The 17,301-nt window shown below is 48.4% G+C and overlaps 1 protein-coding gene across 1 annotated transcript; it reads right to left on the bottom strand.

Moving 5' to 3' along the window:
* Positions 1-13,222: 13,222 nt before the first annotated feature.
* LOC126495833 (homeobox protein Rhox5-like) lies at positions 13,223-16,916 on the bottom strand. The gene is made up of 4 exons (XM_050133415.1): positions 16,633-16,916; positions 16,079-16,431; positions 15,426-15,467; positions 13,223-13,378 (listed from the first exon to the last, which is right to left on the bottom strand). The coding sequence occupies exons 1-3, from the start codon at positions 16,709-16,711 to the stop codon at positions 15,426-15,428; spliced, it is 474 nt and encodes a 157-aa protein (XP_049989372.1). The 5' UTR covers positions 16,712-16,916; the 3' UTR covers positions 13,223-13,378.
* Positions 16,917-17,301: the final 385 nt, after the last annotated feature.

Genomic DNA, 17,301 nt, shown 5'->3' with positions numbered 1-17,301 from the left:
AAGGTTTCACACAGCTCGTTACAGCCATGAAGGGAAAGACAAGTGAATTGTAAATATGTTTTTAATGACAAGTAGGAGTTTAAAGACAAAAAAGCAAAACTTGAATCCCTGCCTAGGCAAAACCCAAGACAATGTTGTTTCCCTTCAGAGCATTAAGATAATTCAAATTAGCAATTTCAGAATTGTCGTGATCCAGCTGCCCTCACTCCCCCTGACTGACAGTGGAACTTCCTTGTGGTCTGTAATTGACAAGGATGTTTGTGTTCTTTCTGGCCAGTGGGTCTCCACAGAAGCAGTAGAGGTATAAATCTGGCCAGTGGGTCTCCACAGAAGCAGTAGAGGTATAAAAGGTTGCTGGGCAAAAAAAAAAAAAAAAAAAAAAGTTGCTGTTCTTCCACCTGAAAAGAAGCTTCCGTGTCTCAATCCCAGCACACACACACACACACACACAGACACACACACACCCGCCAGTCTTGGCTATCCAGGCTGCGCTGGCTGCAGCAAAAGACCAGTAAAGGGGGTTCCTTATGCTAAGATTTTGGTGTGTAGGGAGTTGACCACATAAACTCCCCTGAGGCTCTGTGAGAGAGGCCCGTTTGTCCCAGATGCAAACTTAGACTGGCATATCAAGCTCTAAGATAGTTCCCTGGTAGGGTGGGACGAGGTTTCAACTTCTTCCATGACATCCATCGAGAGTGAAGAATACTTACTATTAGAACTTGGTAATAATGACTTCGTGTGTATTGATTTGGGAGTGATACTCACTGCAGAATTATGTCAAAACAGAAATGTGGGCAGGGCTTTGATATCCGTTATTAGGCGATTTACCCCATACATAGGTAAAGGTCTGACCTGGCGACAGATGATTTTACAAACCAAAACCGTCAGGCTCTCACAAGTGCAGTCCAGATGATCTTTCTAAAATGCCAACCTGGGGCTCGAGAGATGGCTCAGAGGTTAAGAGCACTGACTGCTATTCCAGAGGTCCTGAGTTCAATTCCCAGCAACCACATGGTGGCTCACAACCATCTGTGCCCTCTTCGGGCCTGCAGACATATATGCAGACAGAACACTATATACATAATAAATAAATAAATCTTTAAAAAAATGCCAACCTGACTCTCCTGCTTCCCTGCTCAGACACTGCCCATGGCTGCCCACTGCCCTTCTGACTTTGCCAGAGCCCAAAGCTGCCCTTCCCTGACTTCCTTTTCCATTTTAAGTTGTCACCAAACAGTGTTCCTTGGTTTGCCCTTTTTATTCCTGGCATGTCCTACTTTTTAACTCAACTCTGTCCTGTGCACACTTTCCGTCTTTCCCACCTATGGGACTCTATACTGCCACTGGTACCTCCTATTACCGAGCTGGGATCCCTAGGGGCTTCTGGGAATTGGCCTGTGTAGTGTTGGATGTGTTCCTGTGCGCCAAGGACTTCTGCTGGGAGCAAGAAAGCATTTAGGCAGATAGCCTGCCCCTAGATATGAGGGAACACAGCCCACCAATGTACCTGGGCCAGCTCCAGTGTACCTGGGACTCTCCACAGGGCTGAGAGGGTGGGCATTTTGCTTGCTACCAGAAAACAGCAGTGTGCCAGTATTTTGCTAACTGAGTGAATGCCTGAGAGGCTGAAGGAAGGGTTGCTGGTAGGATAAAGGCATAGGACCCACAGAAACCCTCACATGCCCTTCTCAGAAAGCTTCAAGGAGCTCCGTGTACTAAGGGATCTGGTCTCTCATCTTGCACTACTAGTGGGACACTCTGGTGTCCTGAGCCCTGCGGGCTGCTTGACTCTTTTCCTAGCCCTATTTGACTGTCCTGAAACAGCAGTGGCTTCCACAAGTCCCTGCCATGACGGCCACCCTCCAACAACAGTCAACTGGCTCATGATGTTTCGCTACTTCGTTTCCCTAAGATGGCCTAGTCTTACCTCGGTTTCTTGTTTTCCCCTCCCTCCAGGGATAAAGTGGATAGTCAGTGAAGGGGAGAAGCAAGACAGACTCTTATTTACCAACCAGAGCACTTTAAACAGAAGAGTGGACACTTGGATAGGGAGCTAGAACGAATAAGCTAAGGTCTGAGCAGGCTTCTGGGTACCTAGCCAAGGGTCACAGCAGCAAGCTCTCAAGAGTGTCTCAGTATGCCAACTGGGCACAGTCTCTGGCAGAGCAAGTCTGCAGAGAGCAGGTCACTGAGTAGCTAAAATGGTAGATCTCCCATCTCTGGTGTGTCTCAAAGGCTGAAGAAATTGCCCTGCTTATGGCTGAAGCACCCAGTCTCCACAGCTGTGGCAGAAACAGTAGCTCTCCAAGCAAAAGCAGCATCTCTCAGAGCAGGTCCAGACCAGAGCCAGGAGCCAGCTGGGACTCAGACTCCTGTCAAGAATCAGCGTGGGGCTTTGTTGTTGTTGTTTTGGTGGTTTTGGCTTTTGTTTTGTTTTATTTTGAGACAGAGTTTCTTTGTAGCTTTGGAGCCTGTCCTGGAACTAGTTCTTGTAGACCAGGGTGACCTCAAACTCACAGGGATCTGCCCCCCTCTTCCTCCCAAGTGCTGGGATTAAAGGCATGCACCACCACCTGGCTGTTGGGGGGGGTTGTTGTTGGTTTTGTTTTTGTGTGTATGAGAGAGAGAGACGGAGAGAGACCCAGTTTCTCTACGCAGCCCCAGATGTTCGGGGAGTTAAGATGTTCGGGGAACTCACTCTGCCAACCAGGCTGGCCTCAGACTCACAGGGATCCACCTGCCTCTGCCTCTGCCTCCCAAGTGCTGGGATTAAAGGTGGGTACCACTGCTGCCCAGCATGGACTCAGACTGGTTGGAAGGGGAGCATCAAAGGGATGAGTGTGGGTTGTCCCTTCTCAGTTTTTTTTCCCTAGCCAGGTGAGGGTTATTGTTTGCTTGTTTTTATTTTTGTTTCTGATTGCCACAGTCTTCCCCTGGGACCTTGCAACTGACTATCTCTGTGAGCTTTTAAACACTGCCTACTACTGTTTCAAGGCTGCTACCTTGAAGGTAGGACTTTTTCACATCCTATTGTCGCTAGTGTCCACTGCTGCTGAAGAGCTCCGATCTCTGTTGGGGGTCCTCCTGCTACAGAAAGATAACCCTTGAGGATCTTGTTTACTCCTAGCAAGCCCCTCTGGCCAAGCCACCTGCCTGGGCCTGCTCTCTCTCCCCAGCCTTTCAGAGTTCTCAGCCTGTGTTAGTCGGGATTTGGAGCAGAACTTGAAGCGCAAAGCCAGTGGGGCTCCTGATTCCTTGTTGAAGGCCACTGCTGCCTCTTCCCCACAAGGACAGGCAAATTTTGTTCTCGTTCTGCTCAGGTACCTGTCTCTCATCTTCAGGGCCTTCACCAGTTGTGTGTCTTTTCCTAAGGAGGTATGAACAAACCACAGATTCACCTGTGGTAAACCAAATTTCATGATTCCAGCCAATGAACCAGTCAGTGTGTCGGGGTTTTTAATCGGGGGATATGTGAGTAGTTACCAGAGCACAGATCACTCAAAGGTAGCTGTATCATTAAAAGTCCTGCCCCAGCCTGAGTGGCAGCTCACGATAGCTGTGCCCCTGGAGCTCTATGGACAGTTTGCAGGAGACTGACCTGGAAGGTTTCCTCTCCTCGGAATTGAACTTACTTTACTACCTTTGGAAGGACTCTTGTGAATGCTGCAACTCTCTGGAACTTAGTACGTTTCTTAAGTCATATGAGCCTCTGCCGCCTCTGTCTTCAGGAAAAAATGTTTCAATTCAGAAGCAATACATAGCTGTATAACTGTGGGTATGTAAATGGGACAGACCCCCCCCTCAAAAAAAGAAAGAACTGGAGTACAGCATGTACCATCCCACCAAGCCAGCCCCGAAAAATCTAATTCCCACCATGCAGACGGCATAGTTGAGCACCTCCAGACCCACAGTGGGAGGGGTTTTTCTGCCTCCACCCACAAACTGGGCCTAGACACACATTTCTCAGTGGCAGTGGAGTCTGCCGTGTGTTGATTTCCTACCGTTGGGTCCACCACAGCAGAGAGGATAGAGATTGCCAAGCACACTAGCCAATAGGCATCCACATACTCTGTCTTCACCCACTGCAAGGCGTTTGGCTGAACATGGGCAAGCTCCCAGGGCACGCTTCTGCCCTTTCTTCTCAATGAAGCCTCCTTGGATATGGGCTGCTTGCATTTCATCATCCCGCCAGCCCGGGGAACCCAAAGAACCAAGCAGACCCCAGTACCTTTCACAAACTTCCACAGGAAGTCCCTTTAGGCAGGGACTTCCGAAGACAGTGCCATTTCGCTGGGGCCACATGGGTTTGGAGTTTTCAAGTCTGACCTGAAGAAGAGAGTGGCATCCCAGGCACAAGGCCAGCACAAAATAATCTGAACTTAACATGATATCTTTAAGGTGACTTATCTCCCTGAGCCACTGGACAGGCGTCTCAAAACACCGCTGAAGTGGTATTAGAATCTGTTTCACAATCACTACTGGTAGGAAGTGTAAGGTCTTTACATTTAGGTTATTCGTTTTGCAGTTTAGTGGAGGGTGAAAACAGACCACAATATGCAGCAGCCCCACGTGGGAGTTTATAGATGGGGAGAAAGAGAAAGTAGTGCCAGTCGACGGGGAAAGAAAGGGGAGGCAGAAGAGGTGAGGGGGCGCGGAGCTTGCTTTTTTTTTTCTTTTTTTAGTTTTTTGAGACAGGGTTTCTCTGTAGCTTTGGAGCCTGTCCTGGCACTAGCTCTTATAGACCAGGCTGGCCTTTTAAAAAGGCCTTGACGCATGTGTCCAGAGCCTTGCAGCAGACATGCAGCGCATGACGTAGTAGTGAGCAGCCATAGGCTGGCTAGGCCTTTGTCTGAATACTGACAAGCTCTTGTGCAGGGATGGGACCCTGGGGCTGGCTAGGCATTTGCCTAAATACTGACAGATACCAGGTGATAGCGGGCGGGCCAACCTTATGCCTGAATGCTAACAACTTGTGCTTGTTCTAAAGTTCATTTTCTAGTAAGGAAACCAGGATGTTGGAAAATGGACCCATTTGATACTAAGCAGGAGCTGTGGGATTCTCCCAAACTGCCTAGGCAACCTTGAACAGATGGACTGGCGGAAAGCCAGGCGGAGGCTCTTCATGCCAGTGCCAGCATCCTTGAACGCTCAAAGGATGTGATAAAATTATGAAAGGGTTGCCGGGCAGTGGTGGCGCACGCCTTTAATCCCAGCACTCGGGAGGCAGAGGCAAGCAGATCTCTGTGAGTTCGAGACCAGCCTGGTCTACAGAGCTAGTTCCAGGAAAGGCTCCAAAGCCACAGAGAAACCCTGTCTCGAAAAACCAAAAGAAAAATTATGAAAGGTTCATAGCTGATTGTCCTGTCTCCTCAAAGTGCAGCCTCTGCCAGGAATGTTTAAAACACTTTGCGCTAGACTTTGCTGTGCTATTAACCTCAGCAAACTCTAGAAGACTTCGAAACTTTTCCTACCCAGGGGAGAGGGTGGGGAACGTCCCCTGGAGGCCTAGCAGAGAGGTGATTGCTGCGAAAGGGAAAAGCCTAGGATTGGTCCAAGCATAGTCCTCCGTGGTTAGGAGAGGTGCTAAGAGACAACACTGCCACTGGGCCAAATATTTCTTTTCAGGTGACGTAAGCAGTCTGCTCGGGCTGTGCGTGAGTCTACAGGCAGACAGTCTCTTGCTCTCTCTCCTGTGACGTTGCAGCACTAAATCCAGCGACAGTTGCTTTTCCGTGCCTACTCACTATTTCTGCCTGGTGAGAGCAGAAGCACCCATTCGGCTTACCAGCCAGTAATTTAGGAAAGCAGTTGTCCAGGATTCGTGCCGTGGCCAGCGTGACCCACAGCCCGGCTGAACAGAGGCAAAATCCCTGTTGATCTCTTTCACAATTTGCTAGTCCAGTCACATGGCAGGGCCGATGAAGAAAGATCAACTCTACTCTAAATACCAATGCCTGTATGGGAAATTATGCTAATTACTGTTATTTCCAGCTAAGAGATGCTTAAACTGAGGCATGGGAGGTACTGCAGTTGGACAGGACAGCCATACTCACGAGTGCAGCTGCCCTTTGGGAGACCCCATGAGACCCTTTTGTGATTCCCTGTATAAACTCTCCTTGGCCCAGACACTTATATTTTTGGGGAGATTTCCTTCCCATCTCCCAGCCTCACAAGGTGACCCTGTTTCCTCCTAGCTACCTTGGTCCCAGAGTTGGGTAACTTAATAGGAACTAAAGAGTTAGGGGACCTGCCATTAGGGTGTGCCTGGTGAACAGGCAGTGAGCACTGTGCTCAGAGGGCAGGGGAGTTTGGTTGTGGAGATTCATATAACGTTGCCAGCAGCATTCCGGACCAGCACCAGGCAGATAACTCAGGGACCGGGGATCACCATGGTGCTGGCAGGGCACAAATGGTCGCGGGACCTGAGGTTCTAGAGACTGGGGAACAGCACATAGTCCCCATCCTGACAAAACTTTAGCTTCCACCATGGCGAAACTGGCTGGCCCTGCATTTGCGACGGATCACAAAGCTGAAAGCCAGCCTCTGCGCTCACCGTCTGACACAGTGGCCTGCTGTTTCCAGACCTGGTTTCCTCAGCAACCGTCCTTGTAGCCAGCTCATCACAAGGAAGCAGCTCAGCGATATTGGAGTGCTAAAGGTTACCACAGTGAAACCTGAGGAAAAAGCCCTCCGAACGGGGCTCAGACTCCACACTCCAAAAAGCAGATAGATGGCTGCCTCAGCCTGACTCAGGGTGTGGCCCTTGTGCTTTTTTAGAGGATCCCTTCTGCTAAGAAAAAGTAAAGACACTGGCCCCTGTTGTTAGCAGCTCCACTGCCCACCCATGATGTCGTGTGCATACGGCACAAACAAGCACACCGGGAAATGGTTTAAAAGAATGTATTTAGTGGGACCTGGTAAGATGGCTCAGTGAGGGAGACAACTGAATCAGGAAAATGGTTACCACATGTACATAAAGAATTGAGTTCGGATCCCCAGCACATACTGAAATGCCAGGCCTGGCGGTACCTTATTCTAATCCCAGGGCTGGAGATAGGTGAATCCTTGGAGCTCACTGACCAACCAGTCTAGCCAATCAGTGAGCTCCGGATTCAGTGAGGAACACTATCATCTCAAAAAGGAATGTGGACCAGGGATGGTGGCACATGTTTTTAATCCCAGAGACAGAGCTCTACAAGTTCAAGGCCAGCCTGGTCTACAAGGTTAGCCAAGGCTATGTTGTGAGATCCTGTCTCAAGAAAAAAAAACCTCAAAAAGGTAGAAAGCCATTAAGGAAGACACAAAACCTTGCCCTCTGACCTCTACATGTACCTACACACAAAACATGCATATCCACACACATAGACGTAAATGAGTACAGACACACAACATACAAACACAGACCAGCTGTCATACTCCATTACCTCCTTCTCTAGCATGCTTTCATTGCCTCTCTTCAGACTGAACTCTAGTCTCCCCTGTAAACTTACAAATAAAATGTTAAACGTGAGAAGCAAGCACAAAGGCCTCTGACATTGCAGCATTTACGTCCAGATCAACAGTCAGCCTCACGCTGAGGCTAGACTCCTCCTGTGTGGTCACAGTTCCACACTGCCCTCTGCTGTAAGAGGAGGGTCTTCGAGTTCCCTTTCTGTTTGCCATGATAAAATACTCAGACCAAAAGCAACTCATAGGTTACACAGTCCATCAGTGAGAGCAGTCAGGGCTGGAAGTCAAGCAGAGCCTTGAAGCAGAAGCAATGGAGGGAGGTTGCCTGCTGGCTCATTTGCAGGCTTTCTTACACGGCTCAACAACACCTGCCCAGAGGTGGTAACAACCCCCAGAGGGATGGGCCTTCCTCTGCCAATTCACAATCAAGGCCATCCCATCCCTCCGGTGAGCCTTCCCTCTCAGACTGGCACACATTGTCTGACAAAGCTAACTGGTAGAAGAACAGAGACCATGTAATTAATTCTAGGAGCTCCGCACAGTGTGGTACCCTGAAGGAAGAGATGCAGTGGTAAATTTCCCATCCTGGGCAGCCCTGAGGAAATGCACTTCCTAGTGTAGTTAAAATCACAGTGGGCTGCAGCTTTTCGTGTTGTTTGCCTGGTGGGAGTGCAAACTTGTACAGCCACGAGGAAATCAGTGTGGTGGCCCCTTGGGAAGGTGGGAATTAATCTACCTCAAGAGCCAGCTATATTATTCTTGACATATAGTCAAAGGATGCTTTGTCCTACCACAGACACGCTTGCTCAGTCATGTTCACTGCTGCTCTATTGATAATAGCCAAAAACTGGAAGCACCCTAAATGTCCCTCAACAGAAGAATGGGTGAAAATGCAATATATTTACACAATAAAATATTACTTGCCTGTTTAAAAATGGCATCATGAAATTTGTGGAGTAAATGGATGGAACTAGAAAAAAAATATGTACATGTATGAAGATGATCTACGATGAAATTGCCCTATAATGGGGGAGACAGAACCCCAACTGGGCATTTCTTGTCACCAAACGAAGCTTCCAGCGCCAGGAATGGGTTACATATAATTGAGTAAACAACTCAGGTTGCTGCCAAGGCTATATGTCCCTCTCCACAATCTGACAGCAAGACCCCATTGCCGAAGAAAACACCTGCGGAGCTCGCTGAACATGGAGAAGTCGAGTGGGTGCCAACACAGAGCAATTAAGCTAGTTTCCAGGGAGAAACTGTGGTTTTCAAATCTCTTCAAATCACGTTTTCTAGGCAATTTGGCCATTTCACAGAGACAGACCAGTACAGTTCCCGTTATCTTGATACAAGCAAGATTTGCTCTCTGAGCAGCTGGCAGCCAAGGTCCTTTCTCCAAGGCAGTTTGTCAAACACTTGCTTCTTTGGTCAAGAGAAAGGGGCTTGAATGACTAGGCAGGCAGCAGTTCGTCAAAGCAAAGCTTTGGCAAACTTAAACTTTCATTGAGTCAGAAGTATATAACTCTATTTCCTTTAACGCCTTAGAGGGTTTAAGTGAAACCCGTTAGTGGGCTCCGTGCCTTAAAGTGGTGGTTGTGGCAGAGCCCCCTCAACTTCAATACTTATTTTCATGTCATTGAATATTGTTTCTGAGTAAGTTTATTAGTAAATTCATCTTAATCATTTTTAGTTGATGTAAACACTTGTCAATATGTCTGTCCCTCCGCACTGTCACCCTCCTGACTTTGTTGTGACATAACATACAAATGTCTATGGGAGCACAGAATGTTTGTGCTGGACTGTGATCACAGCATGTGGGGGACAGAAGCAGGCGGATCTCTGAGTTCAAAGTCAGCCTGGTCTGCATTGCAAGTTCCAGGCCAGCCAGGGCTACACAGTGAGATCTTGTCTCAACCCAAAAGGTATCTGTAAATACACAACATCAGTTTCCCTCCTTGACTACTTCTTCCCAACAAGATGATAATAGGCTTGCCTCCTGCTTTGATTTTAGTTCATGTCTTAGGTTTTTCACTCTGACAAATTTGTTGCTTCAGTAACGGAAAGAGTAAAAGAACCAGTGTACAGAAATTCAAACATCAAAAAGATCAAGTTATTTCATATGCCAATTTTGAAACAGGTACTAGTACTGCATTTGATGAATTGGAAGTGGGAAAGGTAAATTTGTTTTTTTTATTTATTCAAGGTTTCTGTCTCTTCCCCACCGCCGCCTCCCCTTTCCCTCCCCCTCCCCCAGTCAAGTCCCCCTCCCTCATTAACTCAAAGAGCAATCAGGGTTCCCTGCCCTGTGGGAAGTCCAAGGACCACCCACCTCCATCCAGGTCTAGTAAGGTGAACATCCAAACTGCCTAGGCTCCCACAAAGCCAGTAGGTGCAGTAGGATCAAAAACCCATTGCCATTGTTCTTGAGGTCTCAGTAGTCCTCATTGTCTGCTATGTTCAGCGAGACTGGTTTTAACCCAGGCTTTTTCAGACCCAGGCCAGCTGGCCTTGGTGAGTTCCCGATAGAACATCCCCATTGTCTCAGTGGGGAAAGGTAAATTTGGACTACAGATAAATAACAAATAATATCATTAGTGTAAACATGTCTCCGATATTGCAGGTAAAAATTTCATCAATTTATGAATCTCTGAACTTGAGAGGTTGAAGCAAGAGGATTACAACATCAAGGCTAGCCTGGGCTTCATGGGGAAGGTCTGTCTCAAAAAATATTTATCTTTTTATCTCTATTTTTTAAAAAAGCTTAATGTTTTGTGGGTTTTGATGTTGTTTTCGAACCTCATAATTGTAAATTATAGACATTGTTGGTTGTGGAACTAGCTTAAATAGCTGTCGCTTTCCATCCTAGTCCGTTTACATTTTCTTTATATTTCAAGATTTAAGAATTAAAGTGCATTGAACCTTTCTATTCGTTGTCTATCTGCTCATGCAGATATGCGAGCACACACAGACACACACACAGACATACACAGAGACACAGAGACACACACACAGACACACACGCACAGATACACACACTCACACTTGTGCTGCCACCCTGCCATTCTCTGTCCCTTTCAGACACATCAGGCTCCAGACTGAGAAGCAGGTGACAATAATAGATCTGCTGTCCTGTGCCCACCTTTATCTTGGATGATAACCCACCACCACTGCACCAGCCAACTCCCCCTCCCCTTTAGCTCCATAGCAGCACCACACCCCAGCCAGGGATGTTACTGTTTTTCTACTTCGCACACTAGATGGTTCTCTGTCAGGAGGAGGGCAGTCATCTGCCATCTCATAGCTCCTACAGGAAGGACAAAGCTAACAGGGTTTTGTGAAAGCTCCACTTACCATTCTTTTTTTAGCACAAAAGAGGCTCCACTTTTCATGAAACCATGGAAACCAACCGAACAGGAAGCTCTTTCACTTACATAATTTTCCGTGCCAGAACATCAGTCTCAGAAATCTAAAGGACAGACACAAAAGCACAGGACTGACACTGCCGGAGTCACGTGGTCTTGGAGCTGACTTGACACGCAGGGCCCCTGGCAGGTGGGAAGGGGGCAGCAGGCAACTGGAGCCCTATCCCGGAGGGCTCCTTCTGACTCCATCCTTTCGCCTCTGGGCAGCACCTGGCCTAATGCCCACCCTCTTGGCTGGCTCTGCCTTCCATGAGGGAAATTCTTCGGCGCATCTCCTGCTGTGACAGCTGAGCCACAGGGGCAGTGACTGCTTCTCTTCCTACCTTGCCTGCTTGCCTGACTTCCCAAAGGGACCTCACATACCACATTTGTAATTTTGCACAGATATTACAGGTTTGAGGGCAAAGGTGGTTCCTAATTCAGGAAGAATCCTGTGGTCCTGGATGGAGAGTCACCTTTTGGACTAAAGGTGACAATGTCCAGAGTGCCTATTGCTTCCTGTTGTGCAAAAGGGGGAAGACAGAATCAAGGACACCTGTTGCCCCCCCCCTCACTGGCCCACGGTCATGGAATAAAGGGGTACAATTATGTCAAGAGTGCCTGTTGCTTGGCGCCCCCTTGTGGACTAAACGGGACTGAAAAAGTCAAGATGCCTCTGGAGTACCACTTACGTGTGGTTCTGTGTCACAGACAGCACACCGTGGCCTTCTCCAGCTTTTCCTTAACAGGGGATGGTCAACGCTCGGAAGTGCCTTCTTTGTATAGATAACACTGCTTCCCGGGTTAAACCTCTAATTACAGAGAGGGCTCGGCTTGCCATCGAGCTGATGCTCTTGGATCTTAGGGTCTTTTCTAATGGCTGTTGAGCTGGGCTCCGAGGGCATGCTTCATTTGACAGGCATGGGTGCTCTGTCCAGGCTGCAAATGTCCCATTACCTGTTGCCCCAAACACCTGGGTGTGGTCCCAGCCAGTTGGAGTAAAGGCTTTCGGGTGGCTACACACTGGGTCTGAGTGGTCATCTCTCGGGGGGGGGGGTCTCTGTAACAGTGTGACCCTAGGACCTGCTGTGTACAACTGTCTAAAGCCAAAGAAACTTTGGAAGCAGTTCTAGGCAAGCCCGGGTCGCTCTTGCCAGGATCTGGGGCGGTCTTGTGAAGTACGTGGGAGCTATGTCAAGAGTGCCTGTTGTCCCCTTGTGGACTGTCCTAGCTAGGGGGACTACTGCTATGATGAAATACCATGGCCAGAGCAAGTTGGTGACACAGGGATTTATTAGGCTTCCAGCCCCACATCAAAGTCTACCAGTGAAGGAAGTCGGGACAGGAACTCACACCGGGCTGAACCTGGAGGCAGGAATGGGTGCAGAGGTCGTGAAGGGGAGCTGCTTACTGGCTTGATCCCCATGGTTTGCTTAGCTAGTTTTCTTATAGAACCCAGGACCACCAGTCCAGGCATGGCACCCCCACAGTGGGCCAGACTAGATGGGAACGACAATGTCAAGAGTGTTTTTTCACGCCCTCATGGACAAAAGGTTTTGAACGACAAAGTCAAGAGTGACTTTTGCTCCCCTCCCGCCATGAACTCTATTGAACAATAGTGTCAAGAGTGCATGTCACCTCCTCGTGAACTGAATGGGAACAATTTCAAGAATGCCTGTCACCGCTAGTGGACAAAATGTGAATGATAACGACAAAAGCACTTGTCAATTTGTCCGAGACTAACCAGGAACAGCAATGTTGAGTGCCCAGGACCACGCAGGGGTGGATCTGGAAATCTGGCTCAGTCAAGGGCCCAGCTTGGAATGTAAATGGCCTTAGGCGGTCGCTGGCTATTCCCACTGCCCTCACCCCACTTTGGACGCATCTACTTCCTGGACTACTGAGCTCATCATCAGAGAACCCACCCACCCCAGGCATTTACAGTACTGGAAAGCACACGTGAAGAGTGGCAGACTTCAGCCCCATCGGGGAACACACTGATTCTCAGCAGGAGCTTGCCCTGTCTTTCCTTGTATGTACAGCAGTGGGGTGAGCTGAAGGCAGCGGGGTGACAAGGGGTGGCGAGATGGAGGATGTGTAGGTCAGCGTGATCCATCACTATATTTGCAGATTTCCTGTGATGTGTAGGGGATATGGAAGACGATTCAATTATGCCACATTTATGCAAGGATACCTGTTAGTTATTCTGTTTAAGGGACATTTCCATAATACTAGAATCACTAAGATATTTACAACAATATTTTAGAAATCGCAAAGGCAATGGAACAAACATATTGAGAATCCGCCTCTTTATTGCTGAAAAAATGGCTGAGAAGTTAGGTCGCTGTGGCCAGCATAGGCAGTTGAGATGTTGGTGGCACAAGAAGAAGCCATTCCCATCTTGCTCCGGGACTAGGGTGACACTGAAATCTTCAGAGACAGGTGTTCTGGGGCCCAGATGGTTCACTTCTGGTCCTCCTCCTCCCATGTCTTCTGTGTGCAATGCTCCTAATCTTAAATTAGCCCTGCACTCGGAAGGATAAGGGACCGCATTAGTACACTAAAAAGCATGCAGATAAAACAAACAAACAAAAAAAAAAAACACTGACATTTGGTTGAATTTTTTGGTAGGAACTCGGGATTGAACCTAGAGCTTCAAATATGCCAGGACAAGTGCTTTATTCTTGAGTTATAGGCTCAACCCAACTTGTGAGATCGTAGATTCCAGACCAAGAAGCCCTTCATTTCGTGCTGTTCTAATTCAGTGAGGGGCTGAGGGTATACTAACTGCTCACTGTGGGTGAACTCTGGCTTCCAGTCACAGAGCTACAGGGGAAAGGCCTGAAGAACCCTGTTAGGACAGAAAACACTGCGCCCTTCCTTCAGCAAACCCCAGTGACCACCAGGAAACGTTTCAGGCTCTGTAGTAGATGCCGGCCATTCAGTTTGTATCTAGGGTGAGGCAAAGGGCTCTTTCTGAATGCAGCCTCTCTCTCCTGGGCCACTAGAGGGAGCATTTCTCCCTTTTAAGTATGTGGCTTGCAAATTCAGCACTACTCATGGCCCGGAGCTCCACAATGGCAATAGCAATGTGGACAAAGAGAACAGACTGTTCCAGGGAGGGAAATGAGGACCATGCTCACGTCCAGGACACTTTCACAATATAGTTCTGATGATGCTCAGAAAGCAGAGCAGGCGAGCTGCGGGACAAGCCTTTTGGAGACATTCATGTTAAGATGTCTGAATCTTAAAACACAGTCCTTCACCTTCTTTGTGGCATGTGGGTCACTCTACCCTCAGAGGGCCATTGAGAGCACACTAGGTAAACTGAGGGCAGGACAAAGCAGCTTGGCAACCGTCAGCTTCTCCGTTCCAGGGCTGCTTTTGAACTCCTCAGAAAGCAAATGCCGTACTACGCACTGTTCCCTGAGCACCCTGAGCCAGACCTGGCTTAAGCCTGGAGTGTAGCCTTGGATGTATGTAGCCTTAGGGGTCTGAGAACAGCTAGTGTTTCAGAGACGCGACCTCCCCAGTCTTCAGGGCCTTTTTGTTAGTGCGCACACACGAGGGAACTCAGAGATACACCTAATGCCGTTATTCCGATGCCCCCTTTGAATCTTCTACTTTCCTTCTTCCCAGAAGAACTCCTGTACAGCTTGGACTTTCCCCTGCTCTCGTGCGACCACTTCTGAGTCCAGTGAGCTGCAAATCCACTTACCTCTGCCCGAGAAAAATGGAAAAAAAATATTCCAAACTACCACAGGTAAGAATTTAACCCACAGTGAGGTCTAGCCCCCACCATCAACCAATCACACAAAACAGTTCTTCATGATACCTGCCAGGGATGAGGAAAACAATCTGGTGTCAGAAAGACATTCACTACCAACATAAATGTGTGGGTTTGAGGCGTGCGCGTCTGTCTGCTTTTATTTGAGGCGGGGTCTGATGTGGCCCAGGCTGGCCTTGAACTCCTGATCTTCACCTCCAGGGTCGTGGCATTATGGGTAAACACCATCATATGTGGACTCTTCATATATCAGGAAGATACACCAAGATGTACCAGACAATTTAAATTCAGGTAGTGAATTCAAAGCAGCAACGCCAGGAGAAGCAGGCTGCTCTCCCCACCCCATCACTACAATGGCTGAAGATGTACAAATTCCCTCCTTCCTCTTAGAATTTATGCTTAAATTTACTATCAGAAATAATAACACAGAGCTCATAGATTCATAAATTTGGATGATTTCTTATATTTTTGCTTGTGGGCCTAGCCTTTAGTGGCGGAGCCATCCCTCCAGGTCAAATTTGGGGGATTTCTACATCATTCTTTACCCAAACATTATGTAAAGGGCAGTAATATTCTTTTTCCCTTTAGGAAGCCACATTCTCACATACTGGGGCTTTCTGACTCCATTTTGTACCCACAGAGTTTAAAGACCCTCCCCAAACCTAGAGACTTCAACAACAGCCCACCAACTCAATATAACTAGGACAAAGGTATTCAAGATCTCAGGTGAGTTTTAGAATGGCTATCCTGCCAAACGGCTTTTTTTTTTTTTTCAGATTACCGACCTACATTCGGGACTCACACCCATCCATCTTGCGCGATCCTTCCTAAAAGGAAAAACAAACAAACAAACAAAACACATTCAGTATGTGACCCTGTGGATGAAATTAAAGCAGGCACAGTATATTTCATATTCATGCTTCAATGTTTGTCCTATCAGCCCCTCCTCCTGCCCCCAACAGTGTTTGCAGCATCCACCTTGAGGCTTAATTTACCCTGAGTTCTCCCACCACCACCCGGTACCAACTTAAAGGGGAAGCCAAAAAAAAATCATTCATCAAAACACATCATGGTCCAATGTAATTTAAAGATACACAAAGCAATCAAGAGATGAACAGATATAAAATTTCAAGCAAAGGCAGAACTCCAACCTCAGGCTTCTCACTCTGCTCTGGCAAGACCTTCCCTTGCTGCAGTCTCCAAGAGGACTCGTATTGTATTTACAGCAAGAAAATGGTTTCTTTCGCAGCTGCCCTAGCTTTCGTCATACCCCAGCACCCATCTGCAGGAGGATGGAGTTGGGCAGTCTAGAGTTGCCAGGTGGCCTTTCTTTCAAGAGGGGATAAGGGGGGCCTGGGAGAGAACCAAGATCACCTTGAACTAGCATGTGTTCTCTGAAAGCTGCCCACTATGGGCAAGGTAAGGCGTGTCTGCATACCTTGCTGGCTCGACTCTGCTGGAGAATGGTCTCCCATTGCTCCAGCTGCCGCTGGGTGAACCGAAGGTGGTGGCGGGCCATCGGCCTCTCCGGAGGCTTTAGGCTTTTCTGACTCTCCGTACCCTCAGCAACCAGCTCCGTTTGCTCTTGCTTCATGCCACTTCCGCTGGTGCCACCATTTTTCTTCCCGTCACCCACAGGACCTGGAGCATTAGGACCAAAGGAGCCTCCTCTTCCTCCTTTTAATTCTTCACCTTCACTGTCTGCTCCCACTCCTCTTACTCCAGGCTGGCCCCGTACAACTTTCTTCTCTCTCCCCTCTCCAGCCTGAAAGATCATCTGTGCTTTCACATCTGCAAAAGAGGAAACAGCCAGAGAAAGATCAGGGCATCAGGGCATCAGGGCTGAGTGTGCATGAAACGGAGAGACAAAGCACTGAAGAGCTATGTATAAAGTGAGCTGACGGTGGGTGCTGCCGCTTCACTCATTCCCTTCTGCCAGGGGCATTTGCTTCCCGGCGATCACAAAAACACCAATTCCATACCGGTACTGACCATGCTGCTCTTCCTGGTCCTCCTTGACTCCCAGGCAGAGTAAGCAGGTGATGGCCCGCCTGCAGCCTTGAGAGGCCATACTCTGATGAGTCGATGAGGAAGTACGCTTCTGCTGATGCTGGTGTCCGGGTACCAGAATGAGAGAGCTGCACTCCAACCTGGAAGGTGTCTCCTCAGGCCCAATTTAGTTTCCAATGTATCCAGTCCTAGGCTTGTTGGCTCTGTTTTCTGCTCCCTGGTGGTTCCTGTGGGTTGAGCCTTCAAGGCACAGAGGCAGCGGCAGCTTAGGGGGTGGTAATGAGTACGACGTGCCTGCAAGAAGGGGACAGCATGCGGGCATGTGGGTGTGCAAAATCTGAGACGCCAGGTCACAGCTCAGCGGACGGCTCTGACTTTGGTAAGATATGCAGTGAGGCATAAAGGTCTCAAGGGGTCACACCGGGTACTTCTTTGCCTTTCGTTAATTCAGACAGTTCAGTACCAGCTCTTTCCTGGTGAGATAGCTCACCAAGACTAGAGCAATCTTCTGACCCAACACCTGGAGGCCTAAGTTCTGTTCACACACACCGATGGCCACATGGAAAAGTGACTTAGCTGTTTTGTTTCATTTTGTTTTGTTGGGGTTTCTAGACAGGGTTTCTCTGTGTGTAGCCCTGACTGGCCTGGAGC

Source organism: Alexandromys fortis, unplaced genomic scaffold (assembly GCF_014885135.2).
Source record: "Alexandromys fortis isolate MF-2015 unplaced genomic scaffold, M_Fortis_MF-2015_v1.1 scaffold_655, whole genome shotgun sequence".
Classification (NCBI taxonomy): Eukaryota; Metazoa; Chordata; class Mammalia; order Rodentia; family Cricetidae; genus Alexandromys; species Alexandromys fortis.
The sequence above is the reverse complement of the archived record's forward strand: the minus strand, read 5'-3'. Positions and strand labels throughout refer to the sequence as shown.

Coding starts and splice junctions, on each gene's coding strand:
- LOC126495833 (XM_050133415.1), bottom strand. CDS start 16,711: ATGGCCTCTCAAGGCTGCAGGCGGGCCATCACCTGCTTACTCTGCCTG. Junction 16,432..16,632: donor GGACCAGGAAGAGCAGCATG/GTCAGTACCGGT, acceptor CCTCTTTTGCAG/ATGTGAAAGCACAGATGATC. Junction 15,468..16,078: donor AGCAGAGTCGAGCCAGCAAG/GTATGCAGACAC, acceptor TTTTCCTTTTAG/GAAGGATCGCGCAAGATGGA.